The sequence below is a fragment of the Pelecanus crispus genome, chromosome 6 (assembly GCF_030463565.1).
Source record: "Pelecanus crispus isolate bPelCri1 chromosome 6, bPelCri1.pri, whole genome shotgun sequence".
Classification (NCBI taxonomy): domain Eukaryota; kingdom Metazoa; phylum Chordata; class Aves; order Pelecaniformes; family Pelecanidae; genus Pelecanus; species Pelecanus crispus.
The window spans coordinates 34,346,320-34,369,861 of NC_134648.1; the positions used below are offsets into that span (position 1 = coordinate 34,346,320).

General features: G+C 37.0%; 1 protein-coding gene across 5 annotated transcripts in view; it reads right to left on the reverse strand.

Annotated features, from left to right (window-relative positions):
* The window catches only part of PCNX1 (pecanex 1), a 91,328-nt gene that overhangs the window by 13,775 nt on the left and 54,011 nt on the right, over positions 1–23,542 (reverse strand). For all 5 annotated transcript variants that reach the window (XR_012831148.1, XM_075713163.1, XM_075713162.1 and 2 more), the window contains 16 exons: positions 20,515–20,625; positions 19,379–19,470; positions 18,019–18,128; positions 16,181–16,286; positions 14,311–14,403; positions 12,389–12,539; positions 10,317–10,458; positions 8,743–8,920; positions 8,211–8,319; positions 7,458–7,587; positions 6,268–6,326; positions 5,242–5,457; positions 4,563–4,816; positions 3,409–3,639; positions 1,947–2,047; positions 521–671 (listed from right to left, as the gene is read on the reverse strand). Coding sequence is in view for 4 of the 5 variants with exons in the window: in XM_075713163.1 (XP_075569278.1) it covers positions 521–671; positions 1,947–2,047; positions 3,409–3,639; positions 4,563–4,816; positions 5,242–5,457; positions 6,268–6,326; positions 7,458–7,587; positions 8,211–8,319; positions 8,743–8,920; positions 10,317–10,458; positions 12,389–12,539; positions 14,311–14,403; positions 16,181–16,286; positions 18,019–18,128; positions 19,379–19,470; positions 20,515–20,625 (2,234 nt within the window). In the remaining variant the exon portion in view is untranslated. The remainder of the gene's footprint in view (positions 1–520; positions 672–1,946; positions 2,048–3,408; positions 3,640–4,562; positions 4,817–5,241; positions 5,458–6,267; positions 6,327–7,457; positions 7,588–8,210; positions 8,320–8,742; positions 8,921–10,316; positions 10,459–12,388; positions 12,540–14,310; positions 14,404–16,180; positions 16,287–18,018; positions 18,129–19,378; positions 19,471–20,514; positions 20,626–23,542) is intronic.

Sequence of the window (23,542 nt, forward strand, 5' to 3'; positions counted from 1 at the left end):
CAACCCTCTCATTCTCACCTGAAACCTTATGGACAGGATCAATGACTAATGCCAAAATATCTGTTATTACAACACTTCAAAGAAAAAAGAACAAGAAAAAATAACTCCCAACGGGCAGCTGTAGAGGGCTGTGCAGCTTTGAATGGCATGATAACCTTTTAAGCCAGTAACATATATGTGGGGAGGGGAAGATGGAGGGAAAATATCAGAGAGGCTGTTCATAAGGGAATTATCTCCAGATGGATATCAAACAAGGCTTGACATGTTCTCTGATCTATACTTGATGTAATTTTCAAGCTCTGAATATAAACTGCATTCCCTTTTCCTCTAAAATCACATTCCAGGTGAGCTATAATAAAGCAAAGGACAAAACATGATACTCCCTCATTTTCAGTTGTCCATCTCTATCACATGCCCTTTAATTCTCCTCTTCTTTTTTTTCTCCCAGCCGCTTATTTTTAAAAGAATGAATGCACAGAGATGAAAAGAACTGGACACATCTTCTTGTGTAATCTCTCACCTGATGTAGCTTAAGTGACATCCGTATTCCAGGAACCACTACTTTCCTCAGCAACTCCATGTCAGCAAAGATCCATTCATCTCTAATTGAAGATATACGGAAGTCACCCTTAAACAGGGCATGTAGGCCATACAAGAAGGATTCCAGATTACTGTTGGGGGAAGGGGGGGAGAAGAAAACAGCCCAAATATTAACAGAAATACAAACATATCCACAATTATCATCACTGACAAGAGCAGAAAATACTGAGCTGTACAGAAAGGCACACAATTCTTCTCTATAAAGAGAACTTACAGGGTAAGACAGGGAGAAGAGAACACATGAGTAAGGATGTGTGTGTAAGCAAAGCTTGGACACTAAATGTCTACATGCACTGAACAGGTAATGAACAAACCATACATGCAACAGACTATTTACATGGACTAAAGTAAACAGGAACACTGTGAGGAATATCTGACTTTATTCTGAAGATTTTTTTAAAGAGAAAATTTTTCAGGGAATGTAACACCACAATAGACCAGTTAAGAAGGATATGTACCTTCAGTTGTGCATGCTTTAGTACAGAATAAAAATCTCGACAACTTCCTCATGCTTAAAGGCATCATTTTCTTTTACTAAGCTAACTTAAGAGTGAAAAATCAAATATGCTCTGATCACTCTTGCAACTCTGTATCTGTGAGACCTTCAGGGGGCAATTGGCTGGTACTTAGAAGAATCAGCCAACAGTTTCTGTGACAGTGAAGTAAAACAGGTTTCACAGTCGGCACCCAGCTGACCAATAGCTTCCACATCTGATTATGCCTCTTTTTATTTTCTTTTTAAGCCATCACCTTGTGATATCCTGAAACATACACCTATATTTTACATTTGCTTTCCAAAGTAAGTTGAGGCTGTCAGTCTGCAAGACAGAGGTTGCCATATGATGACAGAGTTGCACTGAAGGAGATTTGTACAAAACACAACTGCTTCCCACAGAGCCAGCTAAACTGTGAAACTTATCACAACGCTCTGATCTAAATTCCATCAGGACATGTGTGTTCTTCATTTTAAGAAGCGGTCCTCCTCTTCCCCCTATTTCCATATAGGGCACATACTTGGAGCAGCTGAAGAAGCTCACTTTTAGAACTCAGCCAGTTCTTGTTTTTTCACTAGCTGTCACTGGTGCTTAACCACACCAGAATTCTCACCTTGCATTAGTTCACTAAAACAAAATGCTCAAATTCATGTTCTCCCTCATTTGCTATTCTTTGGTTACATTTCACTGGCTGTTATAACAAAGACAGGTTACATAGCATATCTGTCCAGTTTAAGGAAAGATGACATTAAATATCTGTTCCTTTTATGAAGAGGTACTCATCTGATACCTGACATAGGAACCCTGAGGGATTTTGATGAAGAGCAGCTTATAACAACAATATTTTATTACCTAGACATATGATGTGAAGCTGTTCCCAATGCTCTCCGCCCTAGAACACACAGTCCATAACACAACGTCACCAGGGGTGAGTCTTTACTTGAATCCAGTGGCTTGTAGTAACAAAAGAAAAAAGAAATAGTCAGGTGAATGGAGAAACTGTCACGGAAAAATACTCTGCCAGAAGGAGTAAGAAGACCCAAAAACATACAAAGGTACACAAACTCAAGTGTGCACAGGTACCTATCACACCAGTTACTCTTGCTCAGACTTTCAATAGGAATTCTTTTTTAAAAAGTTTTGCAAGTATGTGGAGTACTTGTAAAGGCAGACACACGCTTTCTGTATTTGAAATAAGACTGAGTTGAACAGATGCACGCAACATTTCTCACGGATACTGTAACTTGTAGACAAACTGTTGATTAGCAAAATTATGGGGTTAAGACAAAAATATATTTAGTGAATAAAGTGGATTCTCACTTACTGGTTAGGAGTGTATAATTCTGAATTAACTGAAAACTTCCCTGGACTACAGCTTTATTTGGGGAAAACTCACCCTCAGCTCAAAGCCAGTAGTAGCTGGATAGGGTATATAATGCCCTAGATAATAGTATCATTCATTCAAGTGATCAAACCTGATTTTTCAATACCTACACAAAATATTTCACAAGATAGTGACTGGGAAGAAACAATTTTCTTCGGCTGCTGTCATTTCACTGCAGAATGCTTTAAAATCTTACACCTGTTAAAATGGGCTTCTAATCTTTTACCTCCAAAGTAAAGCTGAACTCCGAAATCTCAGATCCCTCATTAAACACATAAATTTCAATTATATCCCTGTCCCTTTAATATCAATCAATTTCTGCTTATTCTCAAAGGCAACACTACTTGACTAGACAAAAACAGTTTTTTGTGAACAGTAAGAAGTCACACCATTCCTCTACAAACATACTAACATTTCTATTTAAAAGGTGGAAGGGTTTGGAGAGAGGAAAAGGGTTGAATATGGGATGATCATTTTCACAAGCCAACAATTCCAGCAGTCCAAAGGAACAGTATAGTATGACCACCAAGAAAGAAGCAGTCAGTCTTATAAGCTGGCAACAGGTATTTGGTTTTGGGGGTCTTTTGTTTAAGTTAGGATTGATTTGTAAACACTGACATCTAAGCACATCAATTCTATAAACATATCCTTTTATATGTAGGTAAATGCCTAAGATTCAACTGATTCATTTGAGCTGGTAAATAAAAATTCATTAATGAACAGGTTAAATCATACACTACTTACAGAATTTATTTAAATTCACATCTCAAGAGCAGAAGATCAAAATCAGAAAACTATAAATTAATATGTCAACTATAAATCTTTATTTTAAAAATCAATATTAAACCAGCCTGTAAGTCAAACCAACAGGAGAGAAAAATCAGACGATCCTAGAATAGCAAATGGCTTTCCTCACATGTTCATACTTACCTTTTCTCTTCGAGAGCAGCAATATTCTATCCAGTTCAAATATATCATACAGAAACTCTCTCTCGAGATCCCTGCTAGACGGTGGTCATAATCCTCATCAATATTGGGGTTAAATGTTGGGTCTACATCAACATAATTGCGGTCTGTGCACAACCGCAGTCCTTCCTGCATTGTCTCATTAGCTAACCATTCTTCTAGCTTGGGGGATGTTGTGACATAATAGATGATTCCCTGAAACAGCAGTAGTTAAAAATATGAGTCAGTATTACAATAAAAAAAAAAAGTCAGCAATCTCAATTGTTCCAAGTCACTTGCATTATTTTCCTGGTAATGAACAAAACTGATACACAGTAGCATTTTTTTAGCTCACAGGTGCAACAAATTTGCACAGAAAACACAATACAGGTTTGTATACAGGCATATTTTTCAAAGACTGTCAAGATTTCTGAAGCATACACTGAAGGAATAAGGAAAGGAAAAAAGGACAGGGCAGGACTCTCACTGTAATTTTGCAGAAAAACAAACATCGGAGTTTTAATCTAGTTAACATGGAGGCTTAGCTATTGAATTTCTAAAGAACTCAAATGCTAAATAAAAGACAGGACAGTTTCACACCATTGTGTTTGGGGGGGTTGGGGAACAGAGCAGGATGGGGGACGACAACATATATATATGTGTGTGTGTGTGTGTATGTATGTATCTTGGCAATATTTCAACCTGAAATTTTTCAGCTCTCTGAAAGACAGTAGCTTATAAAAGATGTCAATTAGTAAACTGACCAAAGAAACCAAAGATGGGGTTGGACAGCTTTTAAACACCAAAGCACCTTCACTTTCTCCAAAAGAAACATGCTATTTATTTAACTTTTCATTTACAACACAGCTATTACATTTGGGTAACAGCTTTTAAGTTTCTACTCCAGCCGCAGCTAGAAAGTGTCCTCTCTCTGTTCTAGACTACAGGGTCACTGTCCTGCTCATGCACCAGAGTATCAAGTAATCATCAGTACAGCAAACTCTGTCCTCCTTTGATGAAGGTGTTCATACATCTATAATTTGCATCACATTCTATGATCCTCTTATGAAAGACATAATTGTTCAAGACATTAAGCAGTGCCTACCTCCCCTCAAGGGTTGTACTGATCTGAATCATACCTTCACATAGTAAGTGGTGAGAATTTTCCGGAGGTCAAAGACTTGAAGCATGGAAGCTGCACTGTTGTCAGTGATGCTATAACCCTCCAGAACATACTTTGTCACAAGCACCTCCCAAGCCAACCAACGCTGTCCAAAGGCAGCATTAAAGGAAAGCATGTGAGGAAGGTGGCCTGGTTCACAGCAACAAAACCCTTCATCTTCCTCTACACCTTCAGTGATGGCCTCTACTTCTCGTTGCTGGCAGTAAGTTCCTTAGGAGAAAATAGACAAAAGAAGGAGTTGAACATTTTATACGATTGCTTTAGCGTTGAATTGTGTTTAAAAGTGTTTAGAATCCAACCAATCTCCAATTATGTTTCCATAACACCACGTGAACTATCTGCTAATGAATGCAAAAGATTCGGATAGTTTAATTTACCACTCTAGGATCACATTTTAGTTAGGTGTTTCTAAGAATCAATTACGGTAGCCATGTTGCACTAAAATGGAAAGAGAGACTTAGAATCAACTCTGCTAGAGCAAGCTAGTTTTCCCTCACAAGTAGCAGGGGCATAAAGAGGTCCTGCAGCCCATTTTCAAAGCAATTAATTTACAGGATGGAACTGAAAATAATTAAGTTTCCAAAGCAGAAGTCCACTTTTTAGTACAGACAGTTAAGGAAGTGTAACACACTCACCTCTGAATTCAAGCCCCCTCAGCTGGAAGGTGACCAAGCCATTTCCTATCTCTATAAGGTGTACTAGTGCATTGAGGTAGTCAGAGGCTAGGATGAAGCAGTCCCCGGTACTATAGTTTCCCCACCGACCCAACAACAAGTCTCCACACAGGCTGTGCTGAAGGGAACGGGTTAAATGTTCATAGAAGATTGAATTCAGGTTGTTATCATCTGAACCTGCAGGAAGATTGGATTTGTGTTATTACCTGAATCTGCAGAAAAACATCAAGCTTGAATGTCAATTATCGCTTCACATTGAGTCCTACAGTTTTCTTAACAGCAATGTTGTTTCAAGGTCTTTCTCCACCCCTCCCCCCACTTTTTCAAGGGACAACTACTCCAAATGAATGCAAAGTGACATTTAGTATTTTTGACCAATTTTTTTCCCTTCTTAGTCACTTCCTCATTTTCCAAGTTATTCCTGCAGTTCCACTCATGCATCTCCCATCAATCTATTCCACATAATAAAGTGCAAAAGCAAATGAGCACAGAAGTATCTCCGTAATGACTGTTGTACTGGTCTCATCACCACGACATTGAGACACCCTCAAATAATGTTTGGCGCTTTTTAATTACTTAAGGAGAACAAAAAGCAGAACAGCTTAATGTGTACTACAATTGTAAATAAAGTAGTAAAGCAGACACACATAAAGGTAAGGGGGAAACAAGAAAGACTTACAGGAGAGTCTAAAGAGTAAAGCAAGAAAGAGATGACGGAGGAGAACATAACAGTAGATGGAAAAACAAAAAGGTTGGGCAGGGTTGGAAAAGATCACAGGGCAAACTTACAGGATTCTTATAGGATTCATGATCAAAACCATTTACATTTGAAAACACCACCACCATCAAAAAAAAAAAAAAAAAAAAACCACACCAAACAACCAACACCAACCAACAAAAAAACCCCACCCAAACACAACCACCACAACCCCCCCCAACCCACCAAAAAGAAAAAGCAAGCCACCAAAATCAGACTAGGAAATCTACCTGGATTTCGATCAAGCTGTGAAGCCAGTCTTGTATTTGAATGATCCACACGCTTTGTGCTGAAAATAACAAAAGAAAACATACTTAATACAAAATTTATTACTGTAAGAAAATCTAAGGGAAGAAACTACTAACAGAATAAAAATTATTAAAAAAATATTCCCACTGAAATAGTTTCAAAAAGTTATTTTAAAATAATTTTATATGCAAATTTGCTGCTCTTCTCATATGTAAAAGTATTTTCTGCCTATAATAGCATTATGATCCAACACCTTATAAAGTTCGTCCACAGTAAGTAGCCATAGAATACTCTTTAGCTTTAGATATAAGTGTATGTATTTTCTTGGACAAATATCATAAAGCTTTAGACGGGACAAATAAACTTAAAAGCAATTAAATCAGCACAGCTAACATTCCAGTAGACTTTACTGAGAGGGCAGTTTTCAGAAACTTATTATTTCATTGGCTGAAGTTGCAACCTTAACTCTTTAACATAAGATTTGGAACATTGTATTTAAACTGTTCTAGTGTTAGAAGGGAAAAAAGCAATAAAGCAGTGAAATGAAAAATTAATTCTCCATAAATACGAGAACTATCTGCTCATCTTGCCCTATGCTGTTTATCTAACATTTCACTGGTCTGATACTTCATCAACAATGGTGCACTTTGGAGAAATAAAACACAAGGAGGTATAATCTGACATGAACAATCTTCCACTACTGATCCCACCTTGATCAAAGATTTACTTTAAAGATTTTTATATTGAGGTTAGCCAGTTTTAGCTGTGAAATGACCAATAACGAACACACGTCAAATACAATTATGAACTGCCCCCCAAAACCTTTTTGTACATAAATTGACTTTCTGATTAAAATTGCACTTTACCACACTATAATTCTTACGTTCAAAAAAATTACCAGGATGGCATACCTCTAAGTAGAAATTACTTAGGTAGTTAAAGCAAATGTGGCTAGTATGAAAACAGCTTCTACAGTATTTCAGAAACAAGTTCACTGAAAACTTTCAGTGCTAGAAACTAATCTTCTCTGGGGGGGAAAAAAAAAAAAAACACAGCAGCATTTGGAGGGAGAAAAAAAGCCCCACCAACAAAAAACCAAACCAACACATTTAGCCATAGTTACATTATTAAAAACAAAGGACGCAAACTTTAAACGTCGTATTTCACCTACTTGTAGTCTCTTTCCCAGAATTTGACAGGCCTGGCATATGAAGTGATGAATATTGCACTTCCCAGAAAAGGATTCAGTGGAGTAGAGAAGAAGGCTGACACAGCTGCTTGGACAAACAACATTGCAGAATCTGTAGCATAACAGAATTAAGGAAAGCCAAGCAACAACTACTTTTTTCCCAAGCTTCTGTGATAGTACCTGAAACAGACAGCAATACTAATTAAGAGCAAAACAAGATCTCTAAGAATTTTTATGCAGCAAAGCATCTTTACAGTATCTCCAGCAGTAAGGGGATTGGTTTTGTTTTTAAAAACAGAAATAGGTGAAAATTTGGCACTAGACATGGTGGTCATTCTCTTTCTCAAAATTCTGCAGAGAATACTAACTCAACACTCCATTCAAACCAGTCTACAGAAGCTTAAAATGCAAAACTCCAGAGCTAAAACCATAGCTAGTGACTCTTGAAAAAGGGAATGACTGTCAGAGGAAAAAAAACCCATGTCATTTTCAGAATGAAATTAACTCTTCCTCCACGCTTCTTTTATGTCAGAATTCTATTCCTACTCCATCTGCTACTGTGTAATTTGTAGCATTGTAGCAAGGCAGAAAGCGTGCACAGTTTTTCATAAATACTCACTAGACAAACCTGTTCATGCAGTAGATTTAGCCCATAATGCATAATCCATTTTAATGCAACATTCAGAATTTATATATACACGACTTCAGGAAAAAGTCTACATTTTCAAAGGATACGTGGCACAGCAAAGGGCTGGGCAAAAGCATGGAAGGCAGATCCCCACGTGATCTGCCAGGGAGCAATGTAGGTATATACAAATCTCAATTTATAAAAGAGTTCCCAAAGCTAGAGGAAAAAAAAAGAGAAGGGGGAGAAAAAAAAAAAAAAAGAAGAAAAATTTAGTGATTTGGCTGAGAATCAACATGCTTTGCAGTACACAAAAATCCTGAGGAATTTACTGGTCACCCTATAGTTCTTACTAGTCTAGCAGAAGCCTTGAGACTTACAGAAAGGATGTAATAACAAAGCAAGTAACATAATACACACTCATTGTTCTACTAACAGAAACTTATGAAATGTTTAGAAAGTTACGTATGTTTTTCTCAAGCAAACTTAAGTGCTTTGGGAAGGAGAAGTCTTAGCTGTCTTACAGCATATTGATTACAGTACCAATAGGACTGACAATCTGGAAGATTACCTATCGGTTAGGACTATCTGTTTTCCCTTTTGGATTACCTGCAACACCTAGAAATAGAGAGTTAAAGTTACCTTGCTGAAGAGTATGGACATGAAGAAGAGATCTAGCAGCATGGTCTCAGTAAAACTTTTGTAATCAAAAGTAAAGAAGAGCACTGTGAAAATAACAGTGACATACTGGCACGTTGGGCTACTGAATGATGAACGCAGTAACTTCAAGCCAGCTATTGTGATCATTAAAGCACCCAACCTGTATAAGAAATTCACACAAAACAGTTACTTATCTGCTGTCCAAAAGGGTTTAAAGACCACCTAAATTGTTGCTGTCAGGCAATGCCAAGCTCTTCAAACTCAAGGTTTAGATTTGGGTTTGCTTTTGGACATTAGGGGGTAGTGGTTTGGTTTGTTGGGTTTTTTTAAAGACAACTTCAGATTTTTTTTTTTTTTCTTTAAAGGTTACTATCCAAGTCTTTCTATCAGTATTTTCAAGCCAGTCAATGTTCAAGGATTAGCATTATTTGTAAGCCTCACTAAAAAAGAAGATTTAAAAAAAAAAAAATCAGAGGTGAAATATCCTCGTACTCTGAACAGAAGGTTATGAATATTGAGATGCAAAAATGCTAGAAGTGTTCTAGATTAATCAGCAAGAGGATGAACACAGGATTATCAGTATTTCCTCCATGACTATACTGCTGTAGCTTATATTGGGGAACTGCAACTTGATGATAAACTTACAGTGATATTCTTTTTCAGGGGCAGTAACTGACAGATCAAAGGGTTATACAAATAACATTAATGTAATGGCAATATTCCTCCTAAAGGTCTTGTAGTGACAAGAGTAGTGAACCCAAAGCAAGAACTTACTAGATCCAGGGATTATTAAATTTAAAAAAAACAAACCCACAACTAAAAATATCCAATGCCCGCCCCCAACATATTCCATGTTCTTTCAAGATTTATTTTCTCTACAACATTTCTGTTCTAAATCAAAAGAACTTCAAATCCAAAAGCACCACCTGGTCACTGTTCTTGGAAGCAAAAAATGCAGGGCCTATTATTGAACTCTCATTTGCTGAGACAGTCAGATACACTGCTCAAGGGATTATAACTAAGGCTCAATTTAAGAGGCAGTGTGCAGTTCCATGTGGATACAGATTATACTTTGGGGCTGGAAGGCCTGGGGAATTCCTTGATGAGAGCAGAAAGCTGTATAGGGGCTGCAAGCTTGCACAGCAGCTCAGGGAACATTACACAGGTCTTAAGTTTATACCTGACAAAATACCAGAACGTATTGTCACTGTCTTGAACTTGCAGTCCAGATAATCATATTATAGACTGTGAAGATCAACAAGGAAATTTTGATATCACACTACTAAATAATTCTGCAACCTGCAATCTTTGTTGTATATGCCATGATTTTTCTTTGTGTGGGTTCCTAGTTTAACACTGTAATACTACATTCAGTTTAAGTCAGCAAGGTGACTTGGTTCTATAAGAGTTTTCAAATGAAGAAAAACTTTATTTATTCCTTGCCTTAGTTTTAAGGCAATAGCACTAACTGTATTCCCATTGAGGCCAGAACTCACTATTTAATTTCCCACCACAGTAGACACACTCAAATTACTTGATAAGCCTTTTCTACTTACTCAGTATCCAGTTTCTTTGGACTAGCAATATTCTTAGCACTGCTACTAAGCTCATTGAGGACTATCAGTGGATAGATAATATTCTTCTCTACAAAAAGGAGCCAAATGTGAAGCTTCTCAAACCACATAACGTGTGCAGCATCTATCAAGATATATTAAAAAGAAAAAAAAATCAGATTGCACCATCAAATCAAACTCAGCTAACAGAATAAAGAATCTTGATCCAAGTAATTTTTGCAGTCAAACACTAACTGTATTCTCATACTGGACTTTCACAGTTTTATCTAACCGAAATGAAGAGGAGCTCCTTCTAAGCTACTGTCAGTAGAACCAGTAGAATTTTTGCACTGTTACGCATCTATACAAAATGTATTACAATATAACAGTTTGCAAGCTACTTGCTTACTGCACATGGCAGGAAACAAGCTGGGTTGCCACCTCTTCAATAATTTCAACATTGATACTGATGAAACTGTTTGAATATGGTTGGAAACCATCCTAAATACATAATGTCAAACTGAAACATTACTGGTTTATGACTCTACAATATAGAAGAGCATATGTAACCTGCCAACACAAATGTCTGAGACTTAAGAACTTCTAAAATAATGGCAAAATATGTAACAGGATTGCTATGTTTCAAATTAATGCAAATGACGATAATGAGAAAATTTATTTTACAAGGCAGTACAAATACAGGCTGGAAGAGCCTATGTCAAAAATTATGTTAAACATTGCTGCATACATAAAGGGTTAAAGGTGAAAGCTTGAAAGAGGCTAGAAAAAGGCCCACCCCTCTTCATTGCTATGAATGACGGCACATGCCTAGATGAGCCCCAGCAAAAACTCAAGTTCATTTGCTACAACAGAAGCCATAAGGACACCTAGTCATTGACATGGCATGAAGTCTCTTTAAGTTACAGGGACCAAACTGCAAGATGCAACAAACTTATATTTAACATTACTGGATCTGACTTTCATCTTTCCTGAAAACACTACTACATATGGAAATACTGAAGTCGGGTATCAGCAAAAGGGCACCAACTGTAACATCTCTAGTTCTGTAGATTAGAGGGGGGGAAAAAAAAAAAATCTAAGGCATACAATTGCACTTTTCACTTCTTCCTCCAAAGAGAGTTTGGCATCACATTACAATTACCTTTCATATTTATCCATCTTTACACCCAATCACGGAAAAAAAGCCCACAATTCAGACATCAGTGAAAAGACCACACTGCATAGCTGCTACAAAGGTAGGAAGTTTGAAAATCAATTCTGATAATTCTCTGCTCCTGAAAGCAGCAGAATGCTCACTTCCTTTTCATTACTGTCTTACCCTGAAAACTAACTGAAGAGAAAAAACAAAATAGCTTCAGTTGTTTCTAAGCCATTTTTGATAGAAGTTTCATAAGTCTGCTGTTAACAATAAAAATGTTCCAACAGTGGAGACCCCGCAGTCTACCACTACATTTATCCATACTGGAAAACTGATTAGCAGCATAACTAAATTCATGTTTTCTTCAGCCTCCAGGGAAAGATTTCATGGAAACATAGACTTGAATGAAAGGTGCAAGTACATGCCCATGCAGATCAACTAGCAAGACCGGTCCCTTAGTGTGTTCTTCCGCTAGTAGGCCACTTGCGCTACTTCATTGTTAAACATGTCAACAATACCATTAGGAATCAAATCCACACCAAGATGAAATCTCTGACAGCATTCACCACACCTAATCCTCTAAAACATTTGAAAACTTACTATCTTGAAGACATACCTAGTGAAACACACTACCTTTATAAAAAATTAAGGCAATCATTAGCACAAACATTACAACTTCAGATTTTTGAAGACTGTGCTTTAATGGAACTGCTCTGAGATAATGTTAGCACATGTAATATATTATCATTATCCATTAAGAGATACATAAAATGTCATGGAGTCAAAGCATGAGGAACTGAGAAACTAAGACATTTTTAGATTAGATATCATTAAATACTCCAGTATATCAATAGGTAAACACAAGTTGGTCAGCAACTACAGCAAGTTCAAAAAATAGGTCATGAATGATACTTACTTCGGACTTCAAACTGATAGTATTCCTTGGTTTTCAGCAGCGGATGAGAAAAGCAATGCCAAGGAAGTTGCTTTCGGAGTTGAGGCAGAACATAATGGGTCACAAAGCCTACCGTACCCACCAATGCATAGAGAACATAACTTAAAATAGGCTAAAAAGAAGAATTGAAGAAATTAAGGTTTGTGTTTTACACTAATACTGTAATACCTTTTCCATCTTCTAGGCAGGTGCTCCCATAATAATAAGTTGGGAACGTATTTTTTCATGAGAAGCTGTACTACCAACTTTAAGATCAAACAAGAAATGCCAGTAAGAGAATAAACCATCTATTCTAACAAGTTTTCACTAAGCTGAGAAGTATTTAAAGTAAAAATAGTACACCAATCTTCCTTCAGAGTTCATTGCTTCTGACCCATCTGCATTTCATTTTCTAAATGATAAACCTATTATCCTCTAAAGGCTGAAGCCAATTTACATTTTAATCTGCTGGATAAAAAGAGGCATAAGCATAAGGAAAAACAAATCATTAATCTTATACTCTCTTGAGAAGGTGGTGAGTAAGAAGCCTCCCACCAAGACCAAACTCTTTCACAGAAGTCACAAAATACTACTATATTAACATGGTATGAAGACTGGATTTCACAGTAACACTTTCTATATGTTAAAATTTTCTCTAAATTTCTAGATATGTCATAGCAAGTTTAGGATTGCATTACCTTGTTATAAGCTCTTGATTCACAAATTCTGTGAAGCCTAAGCCTATTGAACTATACAACTGGTGAAGAGCATATAGCCCAGTTTCTCAAACGTGGGAAAAAGCAACATTCGGGAGGAGTGCTGAAGTCCAGTCATAGAGAAGAGATATTTTTCCTAGAAAAAACTAGTACACTTGCTTAAGTAGGAGACTTCACCTGAAAACCTGAAGCTACCTGAACAGATATGCTTTTTAAAATAAGTTTCTTACTTTTAACTGTAGGCAGCAGCAGGAGGGTAAAATCCTTTTAAAATACATGCAAGAAACTTTGATTTGCCTGACATAAGGCTGTTCATAAGCAAACCAATGGTTCCATTACAGGAATGCCAAAATAAGAAATTCAGTAACTGCAACTCTTTAGGCAAATACCTTTACTTAAACAAATTCAAGCACAGGATCTGGTCCCATGGCATCACAGAATCATAAAATCGTTTAGGTTGGAAAAGACCTTTAAGATCATCCAGTCAACCATTAACCTAACATTAGCAAGTCCACCACTAAACCAATTAAGGGTAGAGTAGCAATTTTGTGTTTCCTGGCTTGGTGGCTGGATTATTTTTAATGAAAAGTAAAAACTAGGAATCATTAAGATTGGAAAGGATCTCCAAGATAATCAGTATCATCAAGTAGGACTCATATATACACATTACAAGTATCCAAAGCACTAATATTAGCTAGACTGACAAGTAAAAAACTTGAAACTCAAAGGCTCTTTGAAGTCCTGTAAATAACCATTCCAGAAAAGGGGTACTCTCCTATACTATAGTCTACAGACAGCCACGCTAGCATGCCATGGCTGAGTTCAGCCCCTCAATCTGTGTGAGTCAAACCTCCTAAACTTTTTTTTTAAAGTTTCATTTTTCCTTACTCCAAAATGATCCTGACACTATTTAATTGAGATAGATGAAGCAGAAGAGGGCATTTTGTGTCAGAGACTAAAATAAAAACCCAGAATAAAAGAAGAAACTAAGAAAGAACAGGGGAAGAAGAGTTTCTGAGCATGTAAAACTGGAACGTGAAGATCTTCAATCATGTACTTGTCACATTATATATTTAAAGACCATCTAAAACTAGTCAGGAGACCCAGTGCACTACCAGAATAAGCATTATATCACATTAGAGCATTTGTATATAGGAGACAAATGACAGACATGTTGGAACAACTTACCTGTAAAACTGTAAATACTGTACTGACGTGAATTGCAAAATAGAGTACACCAATGACTATACACACAATCAGGTCAGACTGCAATCGTTCACTCTGGGGAGTCAAAACAAAATAATGTTAGAAAATACCAGCTTTGGTTGTCCTCTTCAGATTCTTAATGCCCATCAGCAGTAACACTGAAACTGATTAAAGATTTTCAAATTATGCCAGTGTTAATTACTTCCATTGAAGTTATCAGAAATTTCACCACATAAATCTTAGGGCTAAGAGCATTATTTCAAATGAGTTAAGTGGAAAGATGCATACCCAAAGTGGGGCAGGAAAAATTAATATACCAATATGTTCTGTCGCTCATTCTGGAACATGAGGGGATATAAGGACCCCCCTACAGCACTGATGAAAGAGCTGGAAGGGCTAACCCAATTTCCCATTTATGATCTAAGAATTGCTTAGACTATGGGGCAATTAAGAGCTCTGGAAGACAGCTGCCTAGACAGAGCTAACGACCAGGTGGAACAACTAGGCTCTTTAACCCTTTTCCCCCTCCTTTGCAGAAGGGTAAAGGATAGCTTTGGAACGACCCTGAGGAATGAGTTTAATTTTTCTGTTACCCCTAAAAAATGAAGACAAGTTGTTGATAACGGGCAACAAAATAACAAAATGAGTAATGCCAGACTCAGTCACAAGGGGGCAATATGTACTTAGGGCCACTACAACTCGGAGTCTCCAAGTTTAGACTTGTTCCCACTCTGTAAATACAGTATTAGTATTTTCAGCCCAGAAAATCATTAAAGGATTAACTACTCCAAAATTGGTGAAATAATTACACACAGCAATTATTGCTGCAAGGCTTTAACTGATTTTAAAAAAATAAGCGGTATCCCAAGAAGTTAAATCCCAATTTAAAAAACACTGAAAAAAGGAATACATCATAATCCTCAGCTCCCCTGCCCTCCTGGTGACTAACACAGTTTGAGAGCTAAAGAGGAGCTTGCAGCTCCTATGGTCATTCTCTCCTGTTAAGCATTAAAAGAATTGCTGTTTCTCTGCTCTAAATATTTACTTGCAGTTTCCACACACTGCACCTTGTCACACTTGTGCCTGCTGTACTAGGAGAAACCCATCTATACTGTTACTGCCCTACAGCCAAGCCCTACCTACGCAAGGTTAAATGAATGTTCAGCCTCCTTTCGTACAAGTTAAACATACTAAGCTTAAGTCTTTTACTTACTGCTCCACTGTGTGAAGAATAATGTTTAAATATTACTACTTTCATAAATATTTAGAGTGAATTTGTACTAACAATTCAAAGTATGTACTAAAGTAAATGGAACATGTTATATCTGCTTTTTAAAAAACAAAACAAAAAAACCACCAAAACCACCCCCAACCCACCAAAACAAAACCAACAAACCAACCACAAAAAACCCCACAACACTTTCCACCATTTTTATTTTCTACTTCTGGAACAGTGCGCACAAAGCTCTTGTTCACAATTACTAGAAATACTGAGGTAATACAGTTTTGCCACCATTAACTCTTTCCCACTACTGCACAAAAGCAAGTATCATTTATTATCATCAATATGAGCTAGAAGAAAATTCTCAATGATACTTCACTGAATTCACACTAGGGAATTCCAATTTTTTCACATGCCTCCTTTTAAATAACTTAAATTGCAATTTATATTGCACTATATTCTTAGTGTAGCACATTGGTTCATCTGCAGCACTTAAAGGAAACACTCTGATATCTATTCTAATCAACACCATGGTAATTAACAAGTGTGAGCTAAGTAAGATCCAGACTGATGCTATACAAACCAACATAAATTAAATGCTTAGACTGAATTTTAAAAAAGCCTACTTACCACAGAATTTCTAAGCTTTTCAGGTAAAGGATCTTTTACTTCAGACAGAGGATCCTCAGGGTTTTTGTCTTCAGAATTAGGAAAAAATTTTGATTGCACTAAAGAGCTTAAAGAAAGACAAAAAAGAACCCACTGAAAAGCATGTATTGTTCTATGTGGTTTTAGAAGAACAACAACAAAGTCAAGAGTTCTATTACAAGAAGCCGATTACAAGTAAAAATAATCCTGGCATATTAGTGCTTTCACATGGCTGAGCAAATTTACAAAGATGAGCTCTCAACTTTATAAAAGAATTAGTTCTCTGGTTGCACACAATGACCACCATTAAAGATGAGTAGCCAGACGTTGTTCAAACAGTTTCTCCAGTACCAACAGGAGTAGCTGAACACATACTGAATTTTAAGCGAAGTTCTTAGTACTCATGAAACAAAACTTTAGTTTATAAATAACTAAACAGAAATGTAACTTGGTGCAAAGTTTAGAAGTGGTCTATTTGTTAACACCAATTAGAAAACCAAGACTTCCTTCATCTAAATCAAACTTCAACAGCAACAAAAAGAAAAAAAAATCTATACTACCCTGATTAATTAATGAATTAGCCATGCTGACCAAACTACTAAATTCTTTGCAGACCTTGCTGGTACTAAAGCCCAAAAAACTTAGACCTAAGCTTTTAGAAGATCATATGCAGCACTACTAGCCATACCTAAGTGTCTCGCAACCCCTCAATACAATTTTTCTTACAACACCCTATGTGGTACAGAAATATGTATTATTTCACTTTATGGACAGGAAGCTCACTACAGAGTAAGCCCTAGATCTTCAAAGGCATATTGCAATGCTTAAATGTGCCACATCTGGCTAAATAGGTGAACCTGCAGGTCAAACATAAGCATCTAGGCTATAGTACTTGGAAAGAACAGAAGACCCGGTATCTAGGGACAAGGACCTTATACCAACTGGGTAAAGTCACCTGAACTAAGAGCAACAGGACAAGGTTCAGCTGTCAACCCAAAGATAAGACTTTTCCTTCTGTGTGAACACTCACGAATCATTAATCTCCCTGTCCACATAAGAGACCCCTCACTATCTACCCCAGACTACTGCTTATCAAATTCATCCAACATTATGGCTAAAATTAAATCCAAATTCAAGCTCTGCCTAACCCAGGTATGTGACTGAGCCCCTATTGGCTATTCTGTGGGAGGTGTTTCTTGTACTGGAACTGTTTTGTTTTACACACAATTATTAACTGAATCAGATACTCTCATCATCAGATTAATACTCCAACCCAGAATACCAATATGAATACACATTTCCCCATGCTAGACAGGAATGCTCATCACCAAAACAGATCCTTAATTTCAACTCAAATGCAAAACAATATTTAGACAAGTGCTTTGAGCATACATTCAAGATAAGAACACATTAATGAATTACGTGAGAGAAACCGTTCAAAAAAAAAATCCACGTATGGGCTTCAGCTTAAACTAGTGCTTTGAGCACCTCTTTAAATAGAGAATGGGTACAGGTTGTTCAGCACAAACACACCAGCAGAAAGATGGCACCTGACTGGCATTTTGGACAACCTGAGCAGGTAGTTAAAACAGATTTTGGCATGTAAATGATTTGCCAGAAGTCACAAAGAAAGGCTGTCATTAGAGGAGGAACGAGGTGCAAAATTTGAGAGTTTCTCTCTAACTACTGAACCAATATCATACTATTTTTGATACTTCTGGTGACTACCTGTTCCAACAGTACTAATATCTAACATTATAAATAATGTTCCCTTGCAACTTGCTTTTCCTTGGGGAAGGGACACAAACTGAGTCACTTACAAAAGTACAGAAGGGTCACTACTTTGTCTGCTGAGATGATAGGATATTGCCACTAACAAACCACAAAATATGGAGAACAGAACTGGAATATGCTGCCCGTCCCAAGAATCCTAGAGACAGAAGTGAAATGTTAATAAAAAGGAGACAAAGTATATAACGCTTATCTGACATACAAGAACTATATATATCATAGTAAGAGGACAGAAAAATTAACTACAATTCCACAAAAATATTGTTCAATATTTACCTATGTCTAACTATAGATCAGAAACTCTAGAATAGTGTACATCCCTTAAGCCTACACCATCTTAATCATTAAACAGTCATCAGTTTTCATAACCCTTATGAAGAATTTCCTGCATTCCTTGAGACCACAGGTTCTTAGACTTGCACATAGTCACTTCTTCATTTTGAAAGTTACATTTGTTTTTACTCAGATTTATTTTTTTTCTAATGTGCTGAATTCAGATTAAACCAGTGGTTTTATTTTTGTTTTCATGATCTGTACTGGATCTGCAAAGGTGAGACAGTGATTCTTTGCTAAAGCTTGTTTATCTTGAACAGATGTGTTTACAAAAGGCTAATGAGACAAATGTACAAATTCACAGAAAGCTAATGATGTTCTGTGGGTGATAGGATAGCATCATGGGAGTACTTCCTTTAGCAACTTTTTATTCTCTGCAACAGAGTGGAAAAAAGCCAGTCAACTGAGTTGGAAGGCACACATGCTACAATTAATTGTGAACTGAGAGCATTTGATTATTGACACACACCTGAAACCAGACAGAACCAACACCATGCTGTTTTCAAACAGAATGGCATTTCAAGCAAGGAAAAGCTGTTGGGTTTGGTCACCTCCCTCCGCCCCCAGTTAACTCTACCTTTTAGATAGGCACACATCTTCATTTTGACACTACAAACTATTTCCTGGTTTCTTTTCAAGTAAAGATTAATTTGAAAAGACTATTTCTGGTTTGCAGCACTGGAAAAAATACTCACATGAGCCATTTTGAGAGGTTAATGAACCAATACATGAAGACTGTGCTAGAAACAAGCCACTTACATGATTATATTTCAAGAACCAATGTAGAATGGAACTTTCGGTAAATATCACATGCTTTCAGCCAAAAAAATAACCTGTTAGTGCAGGCACAAATCATACACCTTTTAAAGCAAAAAATCTGCTTTGTTCCTGCATTGCATCTCCTTTATTGACATCACAGCTGAGCAAGTATGAAACCCTACCAAATCAGACTAATATTTCTAATTCACTTTCTGCATATTTAAGTACCTAAGATACAAGGAAGCAGAGAACAAAATCCAAAACATTAATGTATGCTGTGTCTAAAGTTTTGCTCACCTTCAGGGCACCATAGCACAGTCCATACAACAATGCTACTGCCACAATACTACAGATAAAACTGTAAAGTGCTGCAAGCAGGCTTGTGGTAGCTGAGTATCATAGGAAAGAAAGAAAAAAATTAAACAGCGTTATGTAATTAGGTTAGAATACTTCAGATTGTTTAAGAAAGATATCAAACCCCTAGTTGCAACATGCCTCTGATAAGGAAAAAAACCCAACCCACAGCAACTACTTGTATTTTCCCCTACAAATTATTTTTTTTTAAAGAGCAATTTATGCGGCTTTATTTACTTCCTCATTTATTCAACAGCATTACCATGGGAATGGTTAACAACTGTAACAGAAACCAGACAAGGAAGAAAGTATAATTTTTGACAGACTTACTAGGACAGTAATTCTATTTCTCAATAATCAATCAGACAACCTTCAGCCTTTTCAAAAATACAATTAGTATTCTATGTTTAGAGGGTAGTGTCCTGGTTTCAGCAGGGATAGAGTTAATTTTCTTCCTAGTAGCTGGCATAGTGCTGTGTTTTTGGTTTAGACTGAGAATAATGTTAATAACAGACTGATGTTTTAGTTGTTGCTAAGTACTGCTTATGCTAGTCAAGGACTTTCCAGCTTCCCATGCTCTGCCAGGTGCACAAGAAACTGGGAGGCGGGGCGGGACAGCCAGAACAGTTGATCCAAACTGACCAAAGGGCTATTCCATACCATGTGACATCATGCTCAGTATAGAAACTGGGGGAGGTTGGTCGGGGAGCAGCGATCACTGCTCGGGAACTGTCTGGGTATCATTTGGCAGGTGGTGAGCAATTGCATTGTACATCACTTGCTTTGTATATTATTATAATATTGTTATCATTACTATTTTACTTTATTTCAATTATGAAACTGTTCTTATCTCAACCCAGGAGTGTTTCTCACTCTTACTCCTCCGATTCTCTCCCCCATCCCACCGGGGCCGGGGGAGTGAGCAAGCGGCTGCGTGGTGCTTAGTTGCTGGCTGGGGCTAAACCACAACAATCCTGAATACAAATAGCGTAATCACTAAATTTTTTAACTAGCCTACTAATCTGATGGTTGCTCCTTATCTAATGCTTTTGCCACTGACATAAAAAAACAACACTCACCATTGCCACCGAAGACATGAATATCCAGCTGTTCACAGAGATACATCACAAATGTATTCACCTGAGGCAGGAGACCAATGAAGAATACTATAGGGAAACATAGTGTAAACACTACAGAGGGAAAAAAAAAAATAGTTGAAAAAGTGGTGAATATGAAAAATAGAGCATGGTAGTGTACTCTTCAGTTTAAGTTCTAGGGTATCACACATACCATTTAACTCAACATCACTGAAGTATTTCTACTATTATTTCTAAGGAAAACATCCATTATATAAATCTCTACTTCAATGACTCAGAACTGACTAAATATAGAGGTTACCTAGACCAAAAGTCAGAAGATTTCTTGTACTTCTGTTTTAATTGCTGTAGAAATGGACACAGGCCAATTCAGGCTTTCCATTTTTATTTAGCAAAGATCAGTCAAGAGCATTTACAGATTAGAAGGCTTGTAAGTTTTCACTCATTGTAGATGAGGCTTATCCAAGCCTAACTGCCTGTATGGAGTTACAGCAGCAAGCTAACACCAGCCACGCTGACGTACAAGAGGCCAAGCATTTCACCTTTGGGTTTTCTGCCACGAGTAACGTCTGACAATTTTACTCATTTTCCTACGCCACTTCTAAAAAGTTCTGATCCTAAATGGCTTTTTTCTTTTTTTTTAAAATGAAAATGGGTAACTGTATGAACCATTAAAACCTCTACAAATTACAGGACTTAAGAATGCAAAGATAAATGAATGCCACTTAATTTTAATACAGAAAATGGTATGTCCCAACCTGTACATATAATTTTCTTTACACCTTAAGGAATAAATGATGCAGAAATAACAATCTTTTATACAACTGTTAAGTAGTTCAGACATAATTCACAAGCAGCAGCATATCATAAGGTCTAGGTTCTGAGGGACAGAAGGATCAAACCATGAAAACAACCCTAGCAGACAAAAATTTGACTATTTAGGGAGGATTTTCTATAACTTTATTGACTTGTAGCTTTAGTGACCAAAAGAAGAAACCAATTTTTAAGTATCCTGTAAAGAAACACAAGTGTCAATTTTAAGTTTCTATCTTTATATCCACAGCATGGTTGGATACTAAAGGATATCACATTAGAAATATCTACAGTGAGACAGGTACTGAGAATCTGATTCCCCCACCACCACCACTCCTTGGTACACTTAAAAAACTAAATGTTGTTTAAAAACATGTAGGTTCAGGGCTTGAGAAAAACACCGAGTTCCGCATCTTTTTACTGATACAAATCAGGAAAAATAAGACTAAGGACCAGCTACTCGGGACCTGAAGAAAATGGTTTTCAGAATTCTCAATTCAAACCTTTATCTCATATCAATACTCAAGCAAGCCTACATAAGAGGCAAACAATAAAGTGTTCCCTCACTGACAGGTTAAAAAGTTGTTTTGAAGGCCTGTAAGCGGAACTATCTTGGGTCCACTGAAAACAAAATTACAAAACAGATCTGGGAATACACAATTTATAAAGGGTAGTCCAGCAAAAAGCCAACATTTCTGATGGCTTTTAAAGTCCGTAACAGAATTACTTTCTAATAGGGACCACCTAGGTGAAAACAGAAAATAGTTGTTATAAACGTGGAGCAGATTTACACCAACTGACCAAGTCCAATATGTGGGACACAAAATTATAAATTTATACCAGTCCTCACTTGTCTGTTGGCAAGGACACAGCAATTATGTTATCTAAACACAAAGACTGCCTTGCCCTGCACCTGTGTTGTTCTAGTAGCTAAGCCTGGGAATGGGAAAAAAGGCAGCTGGGATTTTTACTTTGTGCTAACAAAGTATGTTTGCTAGCAGCCAGCTTGCTTTGCGATACACACAAAGCTTTTTGCAACAGTACTTCAGCAACATTAGGAGTTGCTCCAAAGGCAAGGGTGTGCATGGGATGGGGGGGGGGGGGGGGGGGTAGGTTTTTATTTTGGTTTGTTTTTTTAAGAAATGAGACCTGTTCTGGCAATCTGATTTTTTATTGGTAGAACTGCTAAGAAATATAAACCACATAAGCTGATGCAAGATACCCAAGAGCAGCAGTAAAACATAAAGGATCAAAAAGCATTCAGAACTCTTGAACTAAGAAATTTTAAAAGCGAATCCCAAAATGGACACAGCCTGGTGAAGATGCCATCACATCTTTTTAAAACTGGAAAAGACTATTAAGCACTTTTTAAAAGTAGGTCACTTCCACACCACACCACACCACCTACATATCCATTTAGGTATTACCTTATGGGGATATGGGTATACATTAGGGCAATGACTCAAGGTGATAGGAAAAGAAAAAAACTTCTGAAATTGACAGAGCATAAACAAGGGGAAATGAAGCTAGTTTTGTAACTTGAATGAGTCAAAAGTATCTGCTGTCTTAACTTTTTTTCCATCACAGATATAGAATGAAGTATGCCAGTGCATGAATAGATCCTTAGACTCTGTAGAAAAGCACCTTTGGAAATGCTTGGACAATACTCTGTTCATAAATAAGTAGCTTAGAACTTTTACCTCTGGACATTTAAACACAGATTTACTAGCAGAAAGTTGAAGAGGGAAACAGTATGAGGCATGAAATTCAGGATGTCCCTAAATTCAAGTAATAAAAACTAATTCCCAAAATGCCCGAGTCAGTAATTCTTACTAATCAATTAAAAGTCAAATAATAATAATAAAAAAAGACTATGACGAAGAAGAATCAAAACCAAGACCGAGTTTTAATTTTTCTTGGATAGAAGACGGTCCAAGAACTGGAGGCATGCAGTCGTTAACATTTAACTGCTGGTGTCTTTCATGCACAGATATTTTGATGTAAGTGAAGAGCAAGCATGTTCAATTTAGGTAAGTTCTTACAGATTTTATTCCCCCTCCAAAGAGGTGATCCAGAGAGGATCACCCAAATAACTTTGCTCCATTAAAGTATATGCACAAAGTTCCCATTATAAGATGGTCTTCAAATGTTTACGTTCTCTCTCTTCTTTCTATGTGCTCTGCCTGAGATTATGTAG